This window comes from Perissodus microlepis, chromosome 22, assembly GCF_051167445.1.
Source record: "Perissodus microlepis isolate ML-2025 ecotype Zambia chromosome 22, ASM5116744v1, whole genome shotgun sequence".
Classification (NCBI taxonomy): Eukaryota; Metazoa; Chordata; class Actinopteri; order Cichliformes; family Cichlidae; genus Perissodus; species Perissodus microlepis.
In genome coordinates this window covers 16,555,901-16,577,020 of record NC_140481.1, presented here as the reverse complement: position 1 = coordinate 16,577,020, position 21,120 = coordinate 16,555,901, and the positions used below count along the sequence as shown (strand labels likewise).

The 21,120-nt window shown below is 43.0% G+C and overlaps 1 protein-coding gene across 8 annotated transcripts; it reads right to left on the bottom strand.

The window, feature by feature from the left end:
- Positions 1–330: 330 nt before the first annotated feature.
- Positions 331–21,103, bottom strand: nfyc (nuclear transcription factor Y, gamma). 8 transcript variants are annotated; one of them, XM_084918620.1, is made up of 12 exons: positions 17,905–18,012; positions 16,944–17,776; positions 10,184–10,290; positions 10,009–10,080; positions 8,211–8,324; positions 6,336–6,431; positions 5,116–5,292; positions 3,286–3,354; positions 2,689–2,847; positions 2,270–2,374; positions 2,068–2,127; positions 331–1,711 (listed from the first exon to the last, which is right to left on the bottom strand). In XM_084918620.1, exons 3-12 carry the CDS (start codon positions 10,280–10,282, stop codon positions 1,592–1,594), a joined length of 1,071 nt encoding a protein of 356 aa, XP_084774746.1. In that variant the 5' UTR covers positions 10,283–10,290; positions 16,944–17,776; positions 17,905–18,012; the 3' UTR covers positions 331–1,591. The 8 variants fall into 8 exon arrangements, with proteins under 8 accessions (XP_084774746.1, XP_084774744.1, XP_084774749.1 ...); XM_084918618.1 differs by lacking the exons at positions 16,944–17,776; positions 17,905–18,012 and adding an exon at positions 20,975–21,103; XM_084918623.1 differs by lacking the exons at positions 16,944–17,776; positions 17,905–18,012 and adding an exon at positions 20,975–21,103 and having other exon boundaries at positions 10,009–10,077.
- Between the last annotated feature and the right edge of the window lie 17 nt (positions 21,104–21,120).

Here is a 21,120-nt window from a genome sequence, read left to right as displayed (position 1 = left end):
ATATGCTTAATTGGTAGTAGGCTTTCGAGCCTATACAGCTTGGAGTAAGACAACATGCATGAAGAGGATGATGTGGACAAAATACTCATTTGCCTAATAATTCTGCACTCCCTGTATATGGCAAAGACCTGTTGTGGTGGGACGTGTCTACCTGTAAATATAGCATATGGTGATGCCTAGGTTGGTTCAGTCCTATCTCGTGGTCCTGGTGACTTTCTCTCCTGTCTCCCTGTATACTAGCAAGGTGCTTAACTGCCCTAAAACAATAAACAATGGAGACGTAGATTAGCTCTTAATAACACAAACTCAAAGATAACCAAACAGACCAAGTTGAGAAGGTATGGCTTTTAATTTTTTTTTTTCGTCACAAAGTTTGTTTACAAAAAAAACAGGAACATCAAAAATAAAATTGTACCTATCTATTGCATGTCATGCTGGCAGTTTGAACTACATGCAAAAACAACAATAATAATAACATTGATAATACTCATTACTGTACAAAAAAAATAAAAATAATGGGCAATATATCGGGCCAAACATCATTTTAAGCCAAAAGAAAAACACTCATTGAAAAAAAGGAGAGTTCTATAAAAAGGGTGCTTTTCCCCCTCCAGACGGAGTCATGTGTTTGTACATGAGACTTAAACCGGGGCACAAGACTCGAGACTCGAAAACCACCCAAGCCGAGAGGGCTGTGTGAAACTGCATAGAGGCAGAAAAAAAGTTTCCCCACTCTAAGGACAAAGGGATTGGGGGGGGGAGAATAATCAGAAGAGTAAGGATGAATGTGTGTGTGCTTCCATCGCAAACATCACATTCACAAATAGCCTGTACAGTTTGAAGCCCTTACAACGTAAAGTCATGCGTCATCATCATTATGGAAAACACAACAAACTACATGAAAATATCCTTAAACCTCAACCTCTTCACTATCCCTTAGATTGACTTGGTGTATAAAGTGATATCTGAGGTATATGGTTTAGTTTTATCCAACTACATGACAAACAATGAGTAAGGTAGGTTTTTTTTAATAATAATAATAAAAAAAAATAATAAAAAAAAAAAAAAAAAAAACTTCCCATGGCTACCCTAAACCTAGAGCAGCTTCTGTAGACAAAGACGGACATTTTCCAAATTCATTTCCAAATGAAGAGCAAGGTGTAAGGGGGAGGGGGGGGAAATCAACACTTTATAGTCTAAAAATCTGTAAAAGGTTGGAAATGACGGGAAGAAGAATAAATTTAGTCTGTGCAAAGACTGTTGTCAGGGACTGTGGAAGTGGATGCACAACGTAAAGTCATCCATTCAATAAGGGTGACACAAGTACAAAAAGGTACACCATGTCTAAGATTGGATGATTATAACGTATGATTGTGAAAGAGTCAATCAGCGTCCCTTTGGTTTTTGATCCAGTGTAGTAAATTTATTACAAAACATGAGTGTTACAAGATTTCAGGTCCCTCGTTGCAATGAGCCGTGCTTAAAATGAATTATTGAGAGTCCTTTTTGTCAAAGTTGATGGCATCCGTCTGCATCGCGCGGGCTGGTGTGCGTGCTGTATGTGTGAGAGGAGAAAGTCTCCTGGCAGGGCTCATTCAGTGCTGACCTGCGTGACCTGTGTGTCAGTTGTCTGGTTGGTAGACTGGATGAACATTGGCTGGGTCAGCTCCTGTCCTGCTGGCATTGTCACCTGCTGTATCTGATACAATTGCTGAGAAAAAGGAGGAAAGATGGCGAGGTTTAAGGTTGCGTGTGTTCAGTTTTCTGTGGGCTTTTTTTATTAGATCTTAGTGGATTACACACCTTTCATTGTTACAAGATGACATTAAAAATGCTCAATAAGACATTTAATTTATGATCTTCTGATAACAATTCCCTCTACTGTTTGAATTAACAGGATTTAGAAGTGCAAATGTCCACTGGTTATCAGCCAGTTGTTTAAGTAGTTAAAATGAGACAATCCAAGAAAGATAGAAAAGCGTAAATAAGAACAATGTGCCATTTGTCACCTGAAAACAAATAAAACACTAAAATTTCAAAATTGTATTTATTTGTTGCATGTGTTACCTGGCCATCAGTAAACTGGCTGAATTGCTGCTGTCCTTGTTGTACTTCTGTCTGTGTGATCTAAAGAGAGAGCAAGTTATTCACTCACTGGGATTCACAACCAGCTTCATACCATAACTGACAAGTGTAAACACATCCAGTCATAGTTTATTACAGCTAAGTGCTTGGACATCAGCTGGATTTCTTGCTGTTGTAGGGTTACCTGCTGGGTGTTTGCAAGAGTCTGAATCTGCCCCTGGACCACTTGTGCTCCAGAGACGGGCTGGGCTAGGCGGATGTATTGCAGCTGTCCCGTATTTAGTTGTACCTACAGCCAACCGACACAAGGGGGAGACAAAGTTTGGTTTAGAGAAAAGGTCATTTGAGCAGAGAGGTCACAGCCATTTTCCTGCTCTGGACTACAGGAATGAGAAACCTTAACGTTCCTCTAGTGAATTTTTAACCTTTTCGAACTTAACAGCTCACATCAAATACTAATGGATGTCAAATTCACATGTTTGTCTTGCACCACAATATCAAACAACATCATGCAGCAAACACATTACACTGTCCATCAGCTCTCTTTAAAAAAAAAACAAAAACAAAACTGATAATTTCCTTTTCCATCCTGTCATTTCTTACTGGGATTTGCTGGATCTCTCCAGTGTTGGTGATGATCTGCTGCATGACCTGCATGGTCTGGCCTTGGGCTTGAGCTGTCTGAGCCTGACCCTGGGCTGTGGCAGCCTGGACAATCTGCACCTGCTGGCCTTCACCCACCTGCATGGCGACAGGCGCACTCTAATGCAGACAAGAGCAGAAAAGAGAAGAAAAACACAGATAAACAAACAGAGGCAACCGGTTGTTTACGTAGCAGAAGCATGTAGTTAAGCAAGGAAGCAGTAAATCATTATCTTTTCTGGAGTACAATCAATCTTAAACCAGGAGTTGGAAGCCTAGGTATCCTTAAATTTTAAGTCTGCGAGTAGCTTATTAAGCAGGCACAATAAGATTCAGGGACATAACGTGAAAACGCAGGTTCGTCCTCTCTCTCTGTTCTGTCTGCAGAGTGAGATCAGGTGGTGTTTGTTAGGATCATGTGACAATCACCCCTAAAGACCTCAGTCACCTGAGCAGGACAGAGTTTGTAGGCGGCCATCATCTAAGAGGCTGTGGCACAAAGCAGTGGCCTCTTTCTCTGTGTGTGGTTAGCAAACATATGAAAGCATGTGTGTTTACCGTGATGGGCGTGCCTTGTGATTGCACCTGCACCTGCTGTAACTGCTGCATGGTGGCACCTTGCAACATCTGATGGCCGACAGAAAAGAAATGGGAAAATGAGAGAAAGACACATAGTGAGAAAGCAGCGAGTGCACAAACTCAACACAAAAACGTAAGCGGAACTGGCACGTATGCAGAGAAAGATTGAAATGTAGGAGCAGCAAACAGTGGCATATAGGCAGTTGATGACATTTACGAGCATGTTTATGAAATATGCAAGTAAAACGGGAGGAGGTTGATAAAAAGGATGATGTGAAATGATAAAAATCAAATTGTTAAAAAAAAAAAAAAAAAAAAACACACAAAAAGAAAACATGGTGGTAACTGAACAGGTTGTTAAAAATGTATAAAATACATCACAGTTGCATTTACAGAAGCTCAACAAAGGCCAACTGCAGATTTTAAGTTGTTGAGGGTTGTTGGCCTGAGAGAAAAGTGACAGAATCGGTACAGCACTGACAGTTAGTGACAATGAAAGCGCCACACACAGACGCACAAATAAAGGATGTGAAATGGGAACTCGCCTCATTTTAATCTCTGCACTGACTTATACTTCTTCATCCTGCAGGACTACTGCTAACACCTTAATGCGCGCTCCAAATCTGTTGTACCAAACATGACATCTGTCTGATGAGTTAGAAGTAATCCAATCAGCTCCGTCTTTCACACGGGAATTATGTCATTTGAATAGACAACTACGTAACCTTTAGTCCTGACATTACTAAGTGGATAAAAACAATCAGAGAAATGTTGCAAAGCTTCAAAATTTCACAGATTTTAATTTAAAACGGAGTTAAAATCCCACCTTTTTAAAGTGCCACCTTGTAAACAGTCAAAGATTGAGTTTACATAAGGTTAGTGTCAAAGTGTGACTTGGGACTGCAGCAGGAGCAGGAGTGTGAATCACACCAGGTCTAAACAAGTATGACAGCTCAGCTACAGGCAGTGTGCTGAAGCAGCATGAAGCATCACACCAGCCCAGCAGCAAGGCTACATGACATGCAGAGCGCAAACCGGAGAGGAGGAGTGCTCAGCAGAAAAAGTAGCAGGAATGAAATAATTAGAGAGATGAACTGAATGGTGCCCCTACATATGTGTGCTTGTTATCTCGATGGGTGGTGAAAATGCAGAACCCTCAGGAGAAAAACCTCATCCTAGGACTCTGAGAGTGTGTATTTGTTTGTATATAAATGGGGATGTTGTTCCATTAAGAGGTTATTGAGTCACAGTTTCTCCGGTCTTTTAGCTCAAACAGGAAGTATTTATGAAGTTGAGGACAAGTTTCTAGGGCAGCATATACCCCTCTCTCACTAATATGATATGCCGCTATACAACGCCTCTATTTTGGACTCAATATTACAGTAACTGTGTAAATTACTTAATAAGACGTATTTAAAGTTGAGTAAATAAGAGATCAGGGAACGTTCTGTTCCCTGTGTGCAAGGTGTCCATGTATGTGTAAAGCTGGATTTGCTGGGTGTGTTTCGATGCCCTATTAATCCTGCTGGCAGGAGAGTGGTCAGCTCCTACATGTTAGCTACGAATAATATCAATAAATCCAGTGAGTCAATCCAAGAAATATGAGACTCCTAGGACTTCTAGGAAAAGGACTTCTAGAAAGAGGTCATCTTTCAGGTGTTATTCCAACACACAATGAAACCAATTTTTTTTCCCTCTAAAGTACCATACATGAGTCTAACAGGGAATTTGCAGAATTTGTTTTTGCAGGTGGTTTCACTCTGAGTGTTTCCTTGCGACGTGCACTACAAAGCACATTGCTAACCGTACCTGTCCCTGTTGCGGCTGTGCGATGATGATCTGTCCGGGCTGGATGGTCGCCGCTGTCTGCGCAGCAGGTTGCTGGCCCTGCTGTGCGCCCTGCACCTGCACGGCTCCGGGCTGCTGGGCCAAGGTGAAGTAGTACTGCACTGGCTCTGCTGGAGCTACAGACTGACGCATCTCCTCCTGAGAAACATACACACATTGGACGCCTATCAGTCCGTTGCATCTCCATGAATTATTTTTACCGGTGTAACAGTAGACCGAGTCTGATAAATAACTGATGGGATGTGACTGGGGAAGAGTAACGTAATCTGGGTACAAGATCCATCCATACTGGTTGATAACATGCAATGAAAGTCCGGAGGCATGCTGAGGTGATGTGTTGGTGCTAATCAGCCTTAAAATTTCAGTATTACAACCTGTAATGCTAAAGGGGTAACTTACAAATCGAATGAAACTTAATAACGTGATAACCGCTGGCATGCTTTCCCTGGTCCAGCAACAGAAATGTAACATCAGGGTTGTCAGATAAATCAGGGCAGTTCAGCACCTTAAATGCTGAGCTGGTATACAGGTGTTAAACTTAAAACCCAATAAACTGTCCATAAACACCGACCCATATCATTTTGTTTTGTAATTCACTAATGAGCAGGCTTCGTCTCGATGAGGTTTCTCCATCACCAGAAGCGTAAACACCCCTCTCCCAGCTCCATGACAACACAGCTGAGAGTGTAGGATGTTTACATGTCTGGAGACAGTCTACGTGACAGTAAATTTAAATATCTCACTCCTCCATCTTTGAAAGTTCCTTATACATCAATTTAATGTAACTGATATTGGCCATTAATCGCCTGCCATAACATTTTAAGCAGTTTTCTTTCAGCATCTTCACTGAGTCATGTCCTGACCAGAGCCATGGTTTTAACACTTTATTATAGCAGACACTGTATGGTACCAGCTTCCACAAACTAGTTTAATCACTGAGGTTACTGTTGGCGGTCTGAGGCAATAAGACGCTGCAAACATCCGACTGAAAGCCCTCGCTGTCAAAACCTCAGCTTCCAGTCAAGGATGTTTACAGCACCTCCAGGTTGCCAACAATGGAAAGTACCTGAGATGAATACCCAAATCATCAGCTCTTTATCCTGTGGTAACTTTAATGAGATACCAGCTGTTTCCCTGTCACAGTGTAGGTAATAAATACTATAATGAGGCCGCTTTCCTACCTGTCGTTTGGGAGGCTTCAGGTCGTCCCGGGGCACGATGTCAATCAGGAAGTCAAACTGGTCGAACTTTGTTATTGCCATGGCAATGTCATTCCTCTGTGAATATAAAATATAAAGAGAAAGTCAAGCAAAGAGGTCAGAGCTTAATTATGCCAATTCTATATGCGCAGCCACCTATTTATAAACATGCCTCTAGGTCTGAGGTCATCACTCCCAAAACAACCAGACAAGGGAGATTTGTATACAGTTCCTAGTAGTACTTAGATGGGTGTTTGCTTTAATATTTGAATTTAAAGGATACGTTTAGAGCTTAATCAGTTAGTCAGCTCAAAACTCTAGCAACACATGCAGTATACAAAAGGACTGTGTTGCTAGACCAACACATCTTCATGAGGGTTATCATATAAAAGGTATTAAGCAGGGAACCAAAAACACTGTAACACATTCATCCACATGCAAATCGACCTCTAGAGCACCCAAGCTAAAACATGCTGATCTACCCATAAACGTCTTTGTTCTACACAAGTTTTGACTTCTAGCCGATCAGATTGATGATTAATTGTGCGATTCAAGTAACACTGTCTCCAAACAAAACATTACTAAAGGCAAACGGAATAATAAACCCACCACCAGAGGACCACAGTGAGAAACGCACGTGTGTGAGATAAGTGTAAATGAACAGGAATGACATTTTCCTGCCCTCATGAGCACATGCTCTGCTTCTATACCCCTTCCTATATCCACATCAGTGTGCTGTCTCTGTGGAATTTTCCACAGGATATTGGCTGTCAGGACCCCCCACCCCCCTCCATTGTGACCCTCCCCTTCACTAGAGGCTATATTTAGTACCTTGATTAATATCTGGTAACATCAGGTCACATCCACACTTGTTCTATTGATGAGCGTTGCTATGGTGACCCCAATTGGCGTGCCCTCTTCACAAAAGGATCAGGCTCTACATGTGTATGCGTGTGGAAATAGAGGGCACCACTTTCCCTCACTTAGGGAAATGAAAAAAAAAATCCTGTATTCATGAAGTGAAGCATCACATGCAACTAATGCGTCATCTGTAGTGTACAAGGCAATTAACGTGTGCACAGTCACAGTAGATGAAGTTTCTATTTTAAAGTGTGCACTGCAGAGCTCTAAAAAACAGTTTCTTGACCAATAAAAAAAATAGAACTACCATTTGGGACAGAGCTATATTAACAGCAAAATGAGTGTACTTCCAAAGCAGGCCTTCAGCACAAGACAAACTGTGATAAGATAGATATTCTCCTCTTTCTACCTGCGTTGGCATACACAAACATATCCATGGACTGCTAATCTCTCAGAGGTATGTGAATGGATAAAGTGGACTTAAGGGCTTTCATGTTCTGCTCCACAGTTTTTCTCTACTTGACATGCAGGTGAGACATACTCCAGACTGATTCTTCTCAACCGCTTCCGTCAGTGCTTTCATGTTCTCCGATTCCTTTTTCATCCGTATCTTTCCAGGCCTCACCTTTATTCAGCTCTGGTACAGCAGAGGATGCTAAAAGGCACCAGGGGAAAAGTGGGTCACCGGCACCTGCCTGGATTTGCTTTTAAAGTGAATGGAGGGAGAAGGAACTTAACAGAGAGACAGTCCTCACGTGGATGCTGGTATGGGGTCTCTGCTCGTACATGCACACTGACACTGGCACTTAGTGAATAAGAAGCACGAAACCAAAAAGATAGCCAATTGATGTCAGAGTGTGGGAGTGTGGGTATTACAACTGGGGCTGTGTGTGTATCGGGAGGTCCAATCCACTTAAAGTAGGATTTGCTAAGGATTACAAAAAAAGCATGTCATATGGAGGAGTTTAAATATAAAGAAAAAGAAATGTCTATAACCTGTAGTGTGCGTCGCTTGTTGTCCTCAGTGTGGATCCACGCCCTGAGGGTGAGCTCTGTGATGAAGATCTGAGCTGCTTTGGCAAACAGGACCGGAGCTTCTGCGCTGATCATCTGTACAGTAGAGATAGTTTTACACCTGGTTAAACACACCCACAGTCCATCAATCAAACATCAGCAATTACACAAATCGCTCAGGACCTCAGTCACAGCCGGCCACATCAAAGTCACAGCTGCTGCAAAAATAACCAACAGATACATTCACTTGTTAAATAAAGACTGCGTAGTTACTCGCATAGATGCTTACGCAGAGTTGAGTGGGTACTTTTAATCTATTTCTTTCTGCTCATAAGCACTGAACTCTAAAATCAATTCCCATAAAAATGTATTTCTTATATGTTCATAAAAGCAATGCTTAAATGAACAGTTGTACTGACGCTATAACACTCACACATGCTTGCACTGCATCTGTGCAAGGTGCTGTGTCAGGACTGACAGAAGGGTCTTTCCTTCAGATATGTTAGTGATCTCCTGATCTCTTTACCGCTGTAAGCTGCTGCTTAACTAAGGGGATAGCATTCTTGACACGACATACTCAAGCCACACACAAACACAGAGCAGAGGCTTTCTTTTTAGAGGCTATGAACAATTCTGGCAGACAATCAGGTGTAATGGGGGGGAAAAAAAATCACTCCTCCATGACTCATAACTGCCTGGTGGAGTGGTTCCTTCTGACACATCAAAAAAAAAAAAAAAGCCACGTTAACCTGAGCAGATCTTCAAATGTAGCAGTGGTATTACAATATGGCCCAAATCAATGCTTTTATCTGTAATAACTTGTGATATTCTTCTGGTTCATTTTAGCCATTAACATGAAGTGCAATTCCCAGCAAAGTGGGTTATATTTTAAAAATTCCACAAGTGGAAAAAGAGAAATCTTAAAACCAAAAAGCAGTTCACTGCTACAAATGTCTGCATTAGCAGCTTTTTACATAAATCACATTAACTAGCTACTTGCTACACTGCAGGTCTTGCAATGTCACAAAATGATGCCCAATTATTCCTTCACGCATCGATAATGTTTTAACGTAAACCCATTTCATACAAAAATGGTGGCTGCTGAATGCAAAGAGTTGATACAACTTTTTAATTGAAAAATTATCTTTAATTATGAAATAATAATTGCATCTTTGAGTCCATTTATTGAGTGGTCGGAGCACAAAAAGCCACAGACCAACAACTTGATAAGAACCAAGCTTCAAATGAATCAACAATTTCCAACACGGCAATACGTTTTTGTCAGAAAATAAAGTTAAACTAGAAATATCAGACGGGTAACCAATTAAATGAAAACAACAGAACTACATTTTGCCATAATTTGTCCTGTCCCAGGGGACTGGAGTAGTTTCTTCCATATAGATGGATCACGACAGGTCACCGTGTGGTCTGGTATGTGAATTATATATTATGTAACTTCACAGTTACCAGACACAACCCAAATCACCAGCTATGGAACGTTTTGACCCAACGCGCTGGACAGAGCTCTTTATTGCACGTCTGTCAAAAAACACCACGAGAAAATATATCTGCAGGGAAGTGGAGTATCACCTCACAAGATACTTTTTTTTTTTTGGGGGGGGGGGGGGCTAGGATTAAGCTACACGTTTCCCACTTTTGATAGCATGTTCTTTAAAACAAGTATGGCACACCCTTCGTGAAAGGCATAGTAATAAAGATATCTAGTTCTTTTTAATACACACCCTCTCTCTCAGTTTCATTATTCAGGTTCTCCTCTTACCTTCACATCCTCATCCAACTTCATGATTTTCTTGATTCGGGCTAAAGGCAACTCCTGCACACGGAAATCCTTCTGAGGACAACAGATTGATACAGTTAAGTACAGAATAAAGCTGAAACTGCGACTTTTTGATTTTTTTCTGTATTATTTGTCTGTTTGCATGAGTGTTACGTACCACAGTCAAGTTCCTGATCTCCTCCATGACACGAGGCCAGAAGGACTGCAGTGTTTGCTGGGCATCGCTGCCCGTGGCTCCAAAACCATCTCCAGACATCTTCTAATCTGCTCAAAGAGAAGAAGAGAAAGAAGATGAGATGGATGCAAGAAAATGATCAATCATTACAAAGCAAAAAACAAGCGATATGGAGATTCGGAGACAGATCAAGAATGTAATACCATTGCAAAACAAGGCCTTACTGCACAGAGCTCTTCCTGTGTGTCAGAACCACATATCCTATCAAAGTCTATAATTATAATACAGTGAAATTGAAAATAGAACCCCGGCAGGCTTCTATTATTGTCCCTGTGGGATGTTGACAAGCCTAAGAACCCACCAATAGACTGGCTGCGCACTCCATGATTATGAATGGGTCCCTCACCTTTGGCACATAGCTGCAGCTCCTCTACAAACACACGCACATCATGTGCAAGTCAACTGCTTTTGGTGAGCCCGCAAGTGAACAGTGTTGAAGCAACAGATGCAAGAGTGTGCCATAAAGAAACAACCTAATCGCAAACTGACAAATTGTGAAAACACGCAGAGATACAAACCATCCAAATAAACTGAAATAAATTACTGCTAACACAGCCAAAGCTCCTACAGAGGATCCGACGGTTGAAAGAGGATCCAGCAGGTTACTATGGCATGCCAGGAATCTGCTGGAGGAATATTAGCCGGCCTGTCTGAGCATGTAGAGCTTCAAGTGCCCTGATCGTTCCACCTCACTCTCCCCCTTTTCTCCGTACCTCGATGAAAAGATTGAGCAGGAGGGAGACGACTGAGAAACGTGAAGGGACAGAACAAGAGATGAGTGTGTAAAGCTACTCAAGAGAGACCGGATGCGTTTGTGTGTGTTGCTGTGGGAGGGCTAGTGCCTTGTCCAGTTCAGCATTAATCCAGCGCTAAGACAAAGTGCCAAAGGCTTTAGACAGATACTTTAGGGGAAGTAAGAGACAGACAGGGCCACAGCGACACTGCTATGCAAACCAGCAATGTGGGTCAAACAAGACAGAAAAAGGGAGACACAGAGTGGTAGAAAAGGAGATATGTCACTATAAAGAAAATGTTAGAAGAATGAAGGGAGGGGCTTCTATCTTTTCTTTTCTCACCCTGGGCCAACAAGCATGAATAGTTCCATGCCTGGTTCAGCTGACAGACCAATACATTACAAGAAACAGCCTTTCAAACACGCCATCCAGTGTCTCTCCCTCTAGGTTCAGTCACAGCTTTGTTGTAAGGGACTGTTTGACTTTGGGGCCACATCAGCTCTTTTAACTGCAGCGCTTAAGTGCAGTTATAAATATTTTAAACCAATGAACGACTGATTCTGCATGCAGGCTCGTTACATGATTGATTTTTGACAGGAAAGACTGACTCTCCTGCAAGTTGCATCAGTAGAATAATATAGAAGAAGCACTGCTGCATCCTGTTCTGTTGTTCAGTTTTCGACAGACAGTAGCCTAAATCGATAAGACAGAATGCCGGGTGAGAGAGGGGGGAGAGGGGGCTTTATATAAATCAATCAGGCCGCTTGTAGCTATGGCATGCCAGGCTAGTGATTGACCTTGACAGTGTCTCTCCTTCCCTGTCTGACGCTCCAGTGTCCAGTTGCATTTCAAGGTTGATTGAAAACCTGCAGTCTCCAGAACAATCCCAGCATCCCACAGGGCAGGAATGACTGATGGGAATTGTAGGTTTTTTTTATTCCTCCATTCTTCCCACATAAGACAGGTGGACTGACCTCTGCCAGTTCTTTTGCTGCCTCCAAGTACCTTGCAACAAAATGAACCCAAAGACGGGATGAACAAAATAAGCATCATCCACGTAACACATCATCTTGTAAACAAAACAATTTGGTATCAATGAATGTGCATTGTATGTCAGACTATGTGGTTCAAACTGGGGAAAAATAGGACGATGAGAAACAAATAATTAGGCTTAAGATTACAGAAGCCCTATCAGTTATAAAACGGCAACTATAAAACACATAAACCTCCCAAGTTCCTCCTCCTGCGCCCTTATACACCTCACTTCTCATAAACTAAAGCTGTTAGAGGAGTGTGCTAATATCAAACCACACACAAACCCCCAACTACCTCTTTCTGACCCTGTGACCTTCAATGTAAATATACGCAACTACATTAACCACAGCGGCAAAAAGAGGGAGGGGAGGTGCAGGGGAAGTCGCTATGTGAGAAGAAATAAGAAAGCATATGTGAGGAGAGGCATGCTAAAGCGTGAGAGAGGAAAAAAGCAACAGAACAATATAAGCGAGAGAGAAGAGAAGGCTAAGTGTCAACATGCCCTTGAGCATTGCTCCTCCAGCTTGGTAGCATATTCTACAGAGTATATAACTGCATAACCAAATTGCCCAGTGCTTTGCATCAATGGAAAGTTTGCGTGGGAGCCTATTCCGCTGACTTTGTGCAACACCTTCTATGGTCTGGGCCTACCCTTATCAAATAAACACAGTGAATGGGGCTATCCTCTGCACGAAAAAAAATGTTGAATCTCCTCAAAAGCTAATAAATGTCAACACTGTAAGACACGAAAAAGGTCTGGAGATTGATGCAAAGTCAAGACGGCTTATTTTAACTGAAGGGATAAGCACCATTTACCTCCATATTGCAGTTCAGTAAGCTTTAAAGCGCTACTTAAATGGAAACTTGTACTATTACTAAAGAATTTTCTTGCTAGTCCAGTTCACTTCTTACTACTTATGGGGAGCGTTATCAGTCACTCAAGATAAAGTCTCTGTAAATGTTGTGCTTGTGTTTGCTTTGAAGCAGACTCGCTATTGCTAAAAATTCCAAATTATTCTGTTGAATCATGCAATGAACCTGACAAGCTCATTCCTGCTGTGTTGTTCTAATCTGCTGCTGTTGCTATATTAGGGTACATGGTGTTGTTCTCTGCTGTGCTTCTCTCTTCTCCTCTTCCCTGCAGCTCTGTTGTCCTTCATCAGGTCATCGAGACAGAATCGCTGGTGTTGGGTTTCCTTCAGCTCTTTTCTATGTGTGCATCTTTGAGGACAAACGTCTCGACCTCGTCGACTTCGTTCCAACACAGCAACTTGCTCTTCCTCCTTCAGCAGCTCTACAGTCTCTTCTCCTAGCGCTTCCCTTCTCCCTTTATCACTCACGAGTATGCTTTTCTTGCATTTTCTGTCTTGTCTTACTTTCACCTGATCTCTTTGAGAAAGTCAACGCTGCTCAGCTTCCAGCAGCTGAATCAGCGCTAATGCTGTTCTGCCAGCCGGGCCCTGCATCTCTATCTCATCCTCACCTCCCTCCCCACTCTTTCTGGCACGTCACATTAAGTGGCCATTCACAGCAGCACTGGCGTCTCGCTCGAACTCTGACATCACACCGCTTTACATGAGCTTTCAATTCCTGTCCAAATAAACCCGATAGGACCGCGGCTTGATGGCAGGCAGAAATGCAGCAAACTGGAAACAAGGAGATAGTATCGCTTGGCTGATCCGTTTTTGTTTGTTTTTTTCTTTTTTTTAAAGATAAGTGAAAGAGAAAAGAAAAAGAAGTAACATGCTTCTTTCTGCACAGTGACAATGTGCGAGATAACAGAGTTGGAATTAATTAACTGGCCTCTAGTTAAAGTGAAATGTTCTGCTTTTAATTGCCCTCTTAATGACCTGACAATCTGTGTAAACTGAGCCCAATTCTGAGGAGCATATTTGAAAGTGAACAAGTCGAGGCAGTGTGGGAGGACCTGAAGCCCCAATCGAGGCTACCGAGTGAACTTTTCACTGAGGTGTTTTAGTATCGCTATCACCGTCAAGGATGATGAAGAAGCAGGCAGCTCATCTCAGATCTCTCTGTCACGTCACGTGTAAGCAAATGTAAAGCTAAGACAAAGTGAATCATATACTGAACCTTTATATACTTATACTGAATCTTCAAAGCCGGTTGACCATTTTTAAAATAATATTAAATATGAATATAAAGAGTTATCACTACCTCACCATTTTTTCAGATTAGTGTACAACTGCATGACAGCTACTACAGCAGCTGAGTTAATTTTAAAGAGTGACTTCTTGTTTTACAACTCTCCTTTCAATTCCCAAGGTTATCATATCTTTGCACATATAAAGACAACTGAGTTGACAGAAGAAATAGATTACTTTCAGTTTCTGTGCGTTTTATAACCTCAGAGTAACCTTCTGCATTGTACCCTTCACACTTTCACACGTCAGCCTGGACAAAGAGTAAATACATACCCACATAGACTAGTTACCACCAAGAAGAAAGGTGCGATTTTTTTCCTAAGATATAATACCAGCTATTGGATAGTCACTGGTCCACAGAGGTCTTAGGCAAGAAGTTAAATTTCCACATGCTGCTTTGTCACAAAACTGTCAGTGATGCAGAGTGGGCATTTCTGGAGGAAGGTCACCTAAGGTTGAAATCTGCTAGATTTCAACTAGATCACTAAGCAGAAAACTCAGTATAGTGCTCACATAAACCAAGCTATATCATTTGGACATTTGAAAATCTAACCAATGTTTAATGATGACTGTTTAATAAGACAGCTTTATCCTGATTTAGTGCACTCAGTCTGTTGGAACAAATACAGCCTAAGTAACAAACGTCACACTAACAAACACTGATGTTAAATCGTGGTCATAAATCCAATGAGCGTATGCACAAATTCTCAAATATTAAAGCACTAACCGTGCTGAACCCGATCACAAATACCAGTCAGAAATAAACTGGCAAGGATACAGCATACAGGGTAAATGATCTACTCAGGAAAAAACAAGGAGTTCGCAGCCAGGAATTACAGATTAACTACTCAAATGCACGCAGTGGTTTCACAGATGGTGGTACAATTAAATATGAACAGACAGGATTTTAATGACACACATGCTCACTTTGACCTACAGCGTAACATCCTTTTGGCATGGCCGGACCGATCTAGCCGACCCAACGGCCCTGTAAACTTTGCCCTTGGTTCTGCTTCAAGCCAACTCCAGGAAGTGCTAGTCACTGATCTCCCAAGGTCATTCAACAGAGGAGAGAAACCAGAGGGGGGAGGGAGAGAGAGAGAGATGAAAGAGAGAAGGGGAGGGAGAGGGGGAGGATAGAAAAGAGCAGGTTTTCCAACTTTCACTGCAGCACTTAAGTGACCCCAGCGGTTCAGGCTGTGTACTTTCTAAGAAGCCTAATGAAAACACCACATAATGTACATACTAGCTGTGCTCTGCATCCCGCTTTTAATTTCACTTCTTCTTGGGCCTCTCCTTCCCTCTGCATGTTTCCCTCTCGGTGCGGTTGGAGAGACTGCAGGAGTCAATCTCACATTCCTATGACCTTCATCCAATGCTAGGCCCAGTCTCTGGCGTCAAAGTAGGCAGGGCTAAAGGCACCTGCATATTACAAGCTGGGATACGACCGACTCCCCCTGGGTGCCGACACACACTGTCTTTAGTGAAAGTGTACACATGTAAGAGCACAGTGGGGGCGGGAACAAAAGAGTAAACCTACAGTTGCTGTGGTCACCTTAGTGATGAGCGGAAAGGCCTAGCTATGTGCAAGAGGTTTGCGTGTTTTGTTTACTTTTTCCTCCCCTGGTGTGCCTATGGTTCAGCGTAGGGTACAAATGATATTCAAATCTCATGCAGACCGCAGCCAACCCTGGGATTTGGCAGCGAGGGCTTCAACTTAAGAGTTATTTTTAGTCTCCCTCTCTCAATCTCCCTCGCTCGCTCGCTCTTTCCCCAACGGGACTTTGTTTTGTCAAAGGCACCAATGGAAACTTTCAATTAGGGAGAAAAGGAGGAGAGAGGCACGGAGTCAGAGGCAAAGTAAGAGAAGAGGCACCCTACACAGATTCCATCAGAAGAGATCAGATCAAACTATTAGCCTCCTCTGCCCCTGAAGCTGACAGGCTGACAGTCTGTCCCATCTGGGTGTCTGGCACTGTCATGGTGAGGGGCCTGGGGGGTCCTGAGGTCACTGCAACCAGCTGCACCTCCACCCCTGGGGACTACTGACGCCAACAGTGACAACAACTCTCAGAGATATCCTCTCCACATATACAGCAAATCTTCTTTTAACATGGATGTCTTCTTTGCTGCTGAACTCTGCGCCACCATCTGGCACGAAAATGTTAATTGGGACATTAGGAGAAAAAGTGGGGTCTTGGCCAGCGACCCCAAGACTCTGTGGCCACAGGGCCCAAGGACACCACCGAAACAGCAGAGTGCATCTAAGCACAAAGTCAGTATCTGGCTGCCGTGCACTTCTATGCAGTCGATAACGGGGCACTGAGTACGTGCTGAAGCGTGTTTGTGTGTGCACACTGGTCCAAAGTCAAAACAAGTGACATCCAAAGACAGTGCAATAATGCAAAGTGAAATTCGACGATGAAAACATAATGCAAAACAGCGATATTATTTTATGAACACCGTTCTGTAAAACCATATAGCACTGAAATGACAAATGAAGGACGTAGATGACAGCCATGCACGTAAATACACAAATTGCACAACACCAATCTCCCAAGGTGAGAACTACAGGACAGGTGAGGGGAGGGGGAGGAAATGGGAGGGGGAGGGGTGAGGATGGCTGTAAAGGACAGACATCTCATCGTTGCAGAGTGATGGAGAAACATCAAAAAGTGGACATTTTTTTTGAAAAAAACAAAGACAACTTAAGGTCTTCTCGCTGTGTATGTGTTCAGCTGTCAGACTTACCCCTGTGCCCTTCATGGTGAACGGCCTGGAGCACAGCAGAATAGAGAGAAACAGATAGCCCTGTCCAAGTCTCCTTGAAAGCAGCAGCAGAGGCAGCACATAGGTTGACAGAAAAACTCTCGTGCTCCTTCACTTCCTTCAGTCCCCCTGATCGTATCAACAGACAAAAGGCACTCTGGCTGGCTTTAAAAAGGCTTTAAGCCCGGACACAGAGCGAAGAGCGAGCCCCCCCCTTCTTCCACCCCTCCCTCTTTTCTCTCTCTCCCCCACTCTGCCTTTACACATTGCCCCGTCTCCTTCAACAGCCTCCCAATGTCCTCTTCCAACCTAGACATACAACCCCGTCTCTGCTGTTTCTCTTCAGCCCAATTCCCCTCAACTCGCTGACCTTCTCTCTCTTTCTCCTCCTTTTCTGCTCCCTAACCCTCCTCCTCTCTAGCCGGCGACCCATGTGTTTGTCTTTGAGGTGACCCCTGGCCTGGTGCAGAGAAGAAGGTGAGAAGGAATAGAAGGACCAGCACAGCGGCAGGCAACAGAGCAACAGCAGGCAAACAGTACAGCGGCACTCCCGACTCACAGACAAAAATCTCTAGCCTCCTTCCCCTTTAACATTCAAGAGTAATCAATCTAGCATGCTACATGATACTCAAACCCCGCCTCACAGCCAGCTCCCACCTCACTCCGATACTCGAAACCAATGAGACGACTGTGTCCTCATACACTATTGGTAGCCACACACACCAATCAGCTCTGACAAATCCCCTGCTCCTCCTCTTTCCTCTGCCCAACCCCCTTTTACCGACAGCCAACTTCCTGCTCTAAGTTACCTTGAGCTGCAGGATAGGGGTCAGGGAAAAGAAAAGAGGAAGAGAGAGTAGACATGAGTATAGATGGAAAAGAGCAGATAAAGTTGTGGAAAGCTCTGCAGGGAGTGCGTGAGGGTGTGCTGGTTGTGGCTTGCCTTGCCATTGTCTGTCCTCAAGCGGTCTCTACTTCTCCTGCTGCTGGACGGATGAGAAAGCTTCCACGGGCTGCTCTCTGACAACTGGTCTCTGCTTATTTACAATGTCAAACTAAATGTCTCCCTAAGCCCCGCCTGCGCTCTGCTTGTACAGGCTGATGGCAATGTGATGCAGGCAGCTATGCGGGCCCCTTATTGGCTGAACCAAGTGCCAGAATTGATGCCGCATGTTGCATCCACATGATTTAAAGTACAAAAGCATACTAAGCAGACTCCCTGTCTCATACCTGTGCACGGTCTTACATGCACACCCACACACATGCACATTTTGTCCTTGCATTCTCAGTTATCCTTGCTCACAGTCACAGGTACACAATGAAAACATCTAACCTCCAGCCAGCCTACCTCTAACAATGAGATCATATCACTCTTAATATTATTCTAACAGAGGAACAAATATGTCTACATGCATGGTCATGCATTATTTATTCAGAATATGAATTAGCTAGATGAACTCCATTCAACAAATTTTTTGAGGCAACTTAATGCAACCGCTATAAATCCCATGACATCCTACACAGTGTCAATGAAATACACACAATAAACTATTCTGTGCAAGACAAATCAATGGAGAGCCTTTGTACAAAATGGAACAATCAGCTGACTAGATAGCAGTTGTGGAAGAAGGCAGAGAGAGAAAAAAAAAGAAAAAAAGAAAGAGTTCATTTGACTCTCATCCTATTTGTGGATAAACAAGACTTAAGAGATATGGGTGAAAACCCATAAACAAAGACAATGTTGTCTTGACCCCAAAAACTGTGCTCACAGCAACTTCCACAATGGAAACGTCATCAAAAAAAAACCATGTCAGCAATGTCACACAATGTCCTTCTTGTTAAGTCTCCATTGCTTAAATGTGCATACTTTCGACACAAAAACCTTTAGTGTGCAACTCAAGAGAGTGATTTTAGTACTCATGTGCACAACTCATGATGTTCAATGCACCACCTACGATGTGAATGCTTCTACTTCTAATGGGCAAACCTGTTAAAAGCTTAGAGAGTAAACTGCTGAGATGCGACCAAGTGGCGGTGCAGCCCAAAGGTTAAGCTTTAATAAAAAATTAAAAATATACAGACTGTAGAGAGGAACACATCCAGCTACAAAAGTCTGGAAAGATAATAAACTGCCCTATCAATGAAAAACCGGGGTGGGGGTGGAGTGGGGACCGGAAGGATGGAGAAGGACAGAGAGGAGAGTTGCTACAGGATGGGAGGGGTAGAACAAGTGGAGGGAGGGCGAGAGCACAAGATAGACTCAAGAGAAACAAAGCTAAATGTTCCCTTTACTATTTTTGTGAGGAGCATGGGGACTAGAGCAGGTACTACAGACATCCAGTTAATGATTAGAGCAGAGCTGCACAAAGACTAATCTCTCCACTGCTGCTGCCGCCATGCTCGAACAGCTCTCTGTAGCTGCATTCAGCCTACCCAAAATGCCTCAGTAATGACACCTGGCAAGGTCACCACAGAAATGAGACCTTCCCATGACCTGTACTGCCCATAGCAGGAACATGTTTGCTTTCTCTGACGCTATTTAGAGATAAACATGCACCAACTAGACGTTGGGTTTCATAAACACAGCAGCTACCCTGAGGGTAGCCAGGCCCAGCCATGCATTCACCTGCAAACATGGAAAAACACATGAGCACCTGCAAAACGACATGGTAAGCTGGGTGACTTGCACACAGCTTACTTAAGCTGTCTAAGGTGTTCTAATATCCCAGGCTTTTTAAATATGATCTCAACTGCTCAATTAAACCTACACACAAATGATGACGTAATGCATACCTCCTCTAGAGAGATAAAGTTTACTAAGCTGCACACCGTTTTTGCCCCGCTGATAAGCTGATTAAACTCTCATATTCTTTATTAAGTTCTTATTTTCTTGGGAACACAAAGAGACTGTATTGTTTTTTTGCACACAGGTCGTAGTGAGAATGGGGTGAATATCTGTTAGGTTTAAAGCATAACTAAACTAAATATTAACTTGGTGAAGCTTCATGTTGTGTGACTTTGTTTGGTTAGTATGGTTGAAAATACATTTGTATTCATTAATTGAACACTGTGTGAAGATTTTTTCCCCCCCAAGTACTAAACAGTGGAAACAAAGGCATGATATAGTCATCACAGGGAATTCACACGAAGACTAGAGCAGCTTTTCTCTTTAACACCCCAGCATTTAGCACGGAGTTTGACTTCAAAAAGTCGCTACATTATAAGGTGTTTGGGTTTAACACAGAGGCTAACAGGAGCCACTGAATTCAATGCTATATTCAACGCTAGCATACGGAAGCCGGTATATATTCGTCACACAAAGGATGCTAAATAAACTACAAAATACTGAGATGCACTGTAGTGCTGTGTATCCACTGTGAAATGCTTAACGGAGTAGGCGTAGGAAGACACATGCAGCATACTAGCTAATAGGATGGTCACTGCCGACGGTGACTTTATGCTAACGTTAGTGGAGTTAATGTTAGCTTGCTGGGGATGCAGACTGATGAGCGCTGTACAGCTCAGCGTGTGTAATTTTAATTACCAGCTGACAGCGAGCCCTGCCAACATATGAAAGTTTGCAAAGGTTTGCAATGCTAGGAAGAAACAGTCTAACCAATAAAGACAACGTTTGGATCTGTCCTTCAGACCAATCAAACCTCGGACTAGATTCCACCAATCAAGGTTTTTAGGGCTAAGTTCGTTCTGCAACTGGCGCCATTCGGGGTCAGGCGCAAATAGCCAGTGTGTCTGACAATCGCTCATATATGAGCCAAAATGGTGGACACAAAACATCAGTTTCCTGAGCGTCCGTGATCCTTTCAGCGGGCCACCAATAAGCGCCTCAGAGAGCGGGGAGGGAAATGGCGCCTATGTTCATCTTCCAAAACAATCGTCTATTGGTCAAGAACAGCAAATGAAAAGAAGCGAAGTAATTACCGCTACCTCCAGCCAACACGGACAACTTTCATGTAAACACTCCACATATAAATGAATTTTAATTTCTTACTCACTTTCTTTAACGGGTTCGAAGTGAAGTCCAGCTCAGCGTATTATTTATTTTATTTAGCCTGCAAGGGGAAACAAGATGGCTGCTATTCGAACCGGAAAGAGTCCAACGCGATGACGTAGAGGTTACGTTCCCTGAGAAACAGCGTCA

Excerpts from the sequence above, each read along its gene's own strand:
- nfyc (XM_084918618.1), bottom strand. The coding sequence starts at position 10,282 with ATGTCTGGAGATGGTTTTGGAGCCACGGGCAGCGATGCCCAGCAAACA. Across the intron at positions 5,293-6,335 it reads TGAAGCCTCCCAAACGACAG|GAGGAGATGCGTCAGTCTGT; the intron begins GTAGGAAAGCGG and ends TATGTTTCTCAG. Across the intron at positions 2,128-2,269 it reads CTCTTGCAAACACCCAGCAG|ATCACACAGACAGAAGTACA; the intron begins GTAACCCTACAA and ends CTCTCTCTTTAG.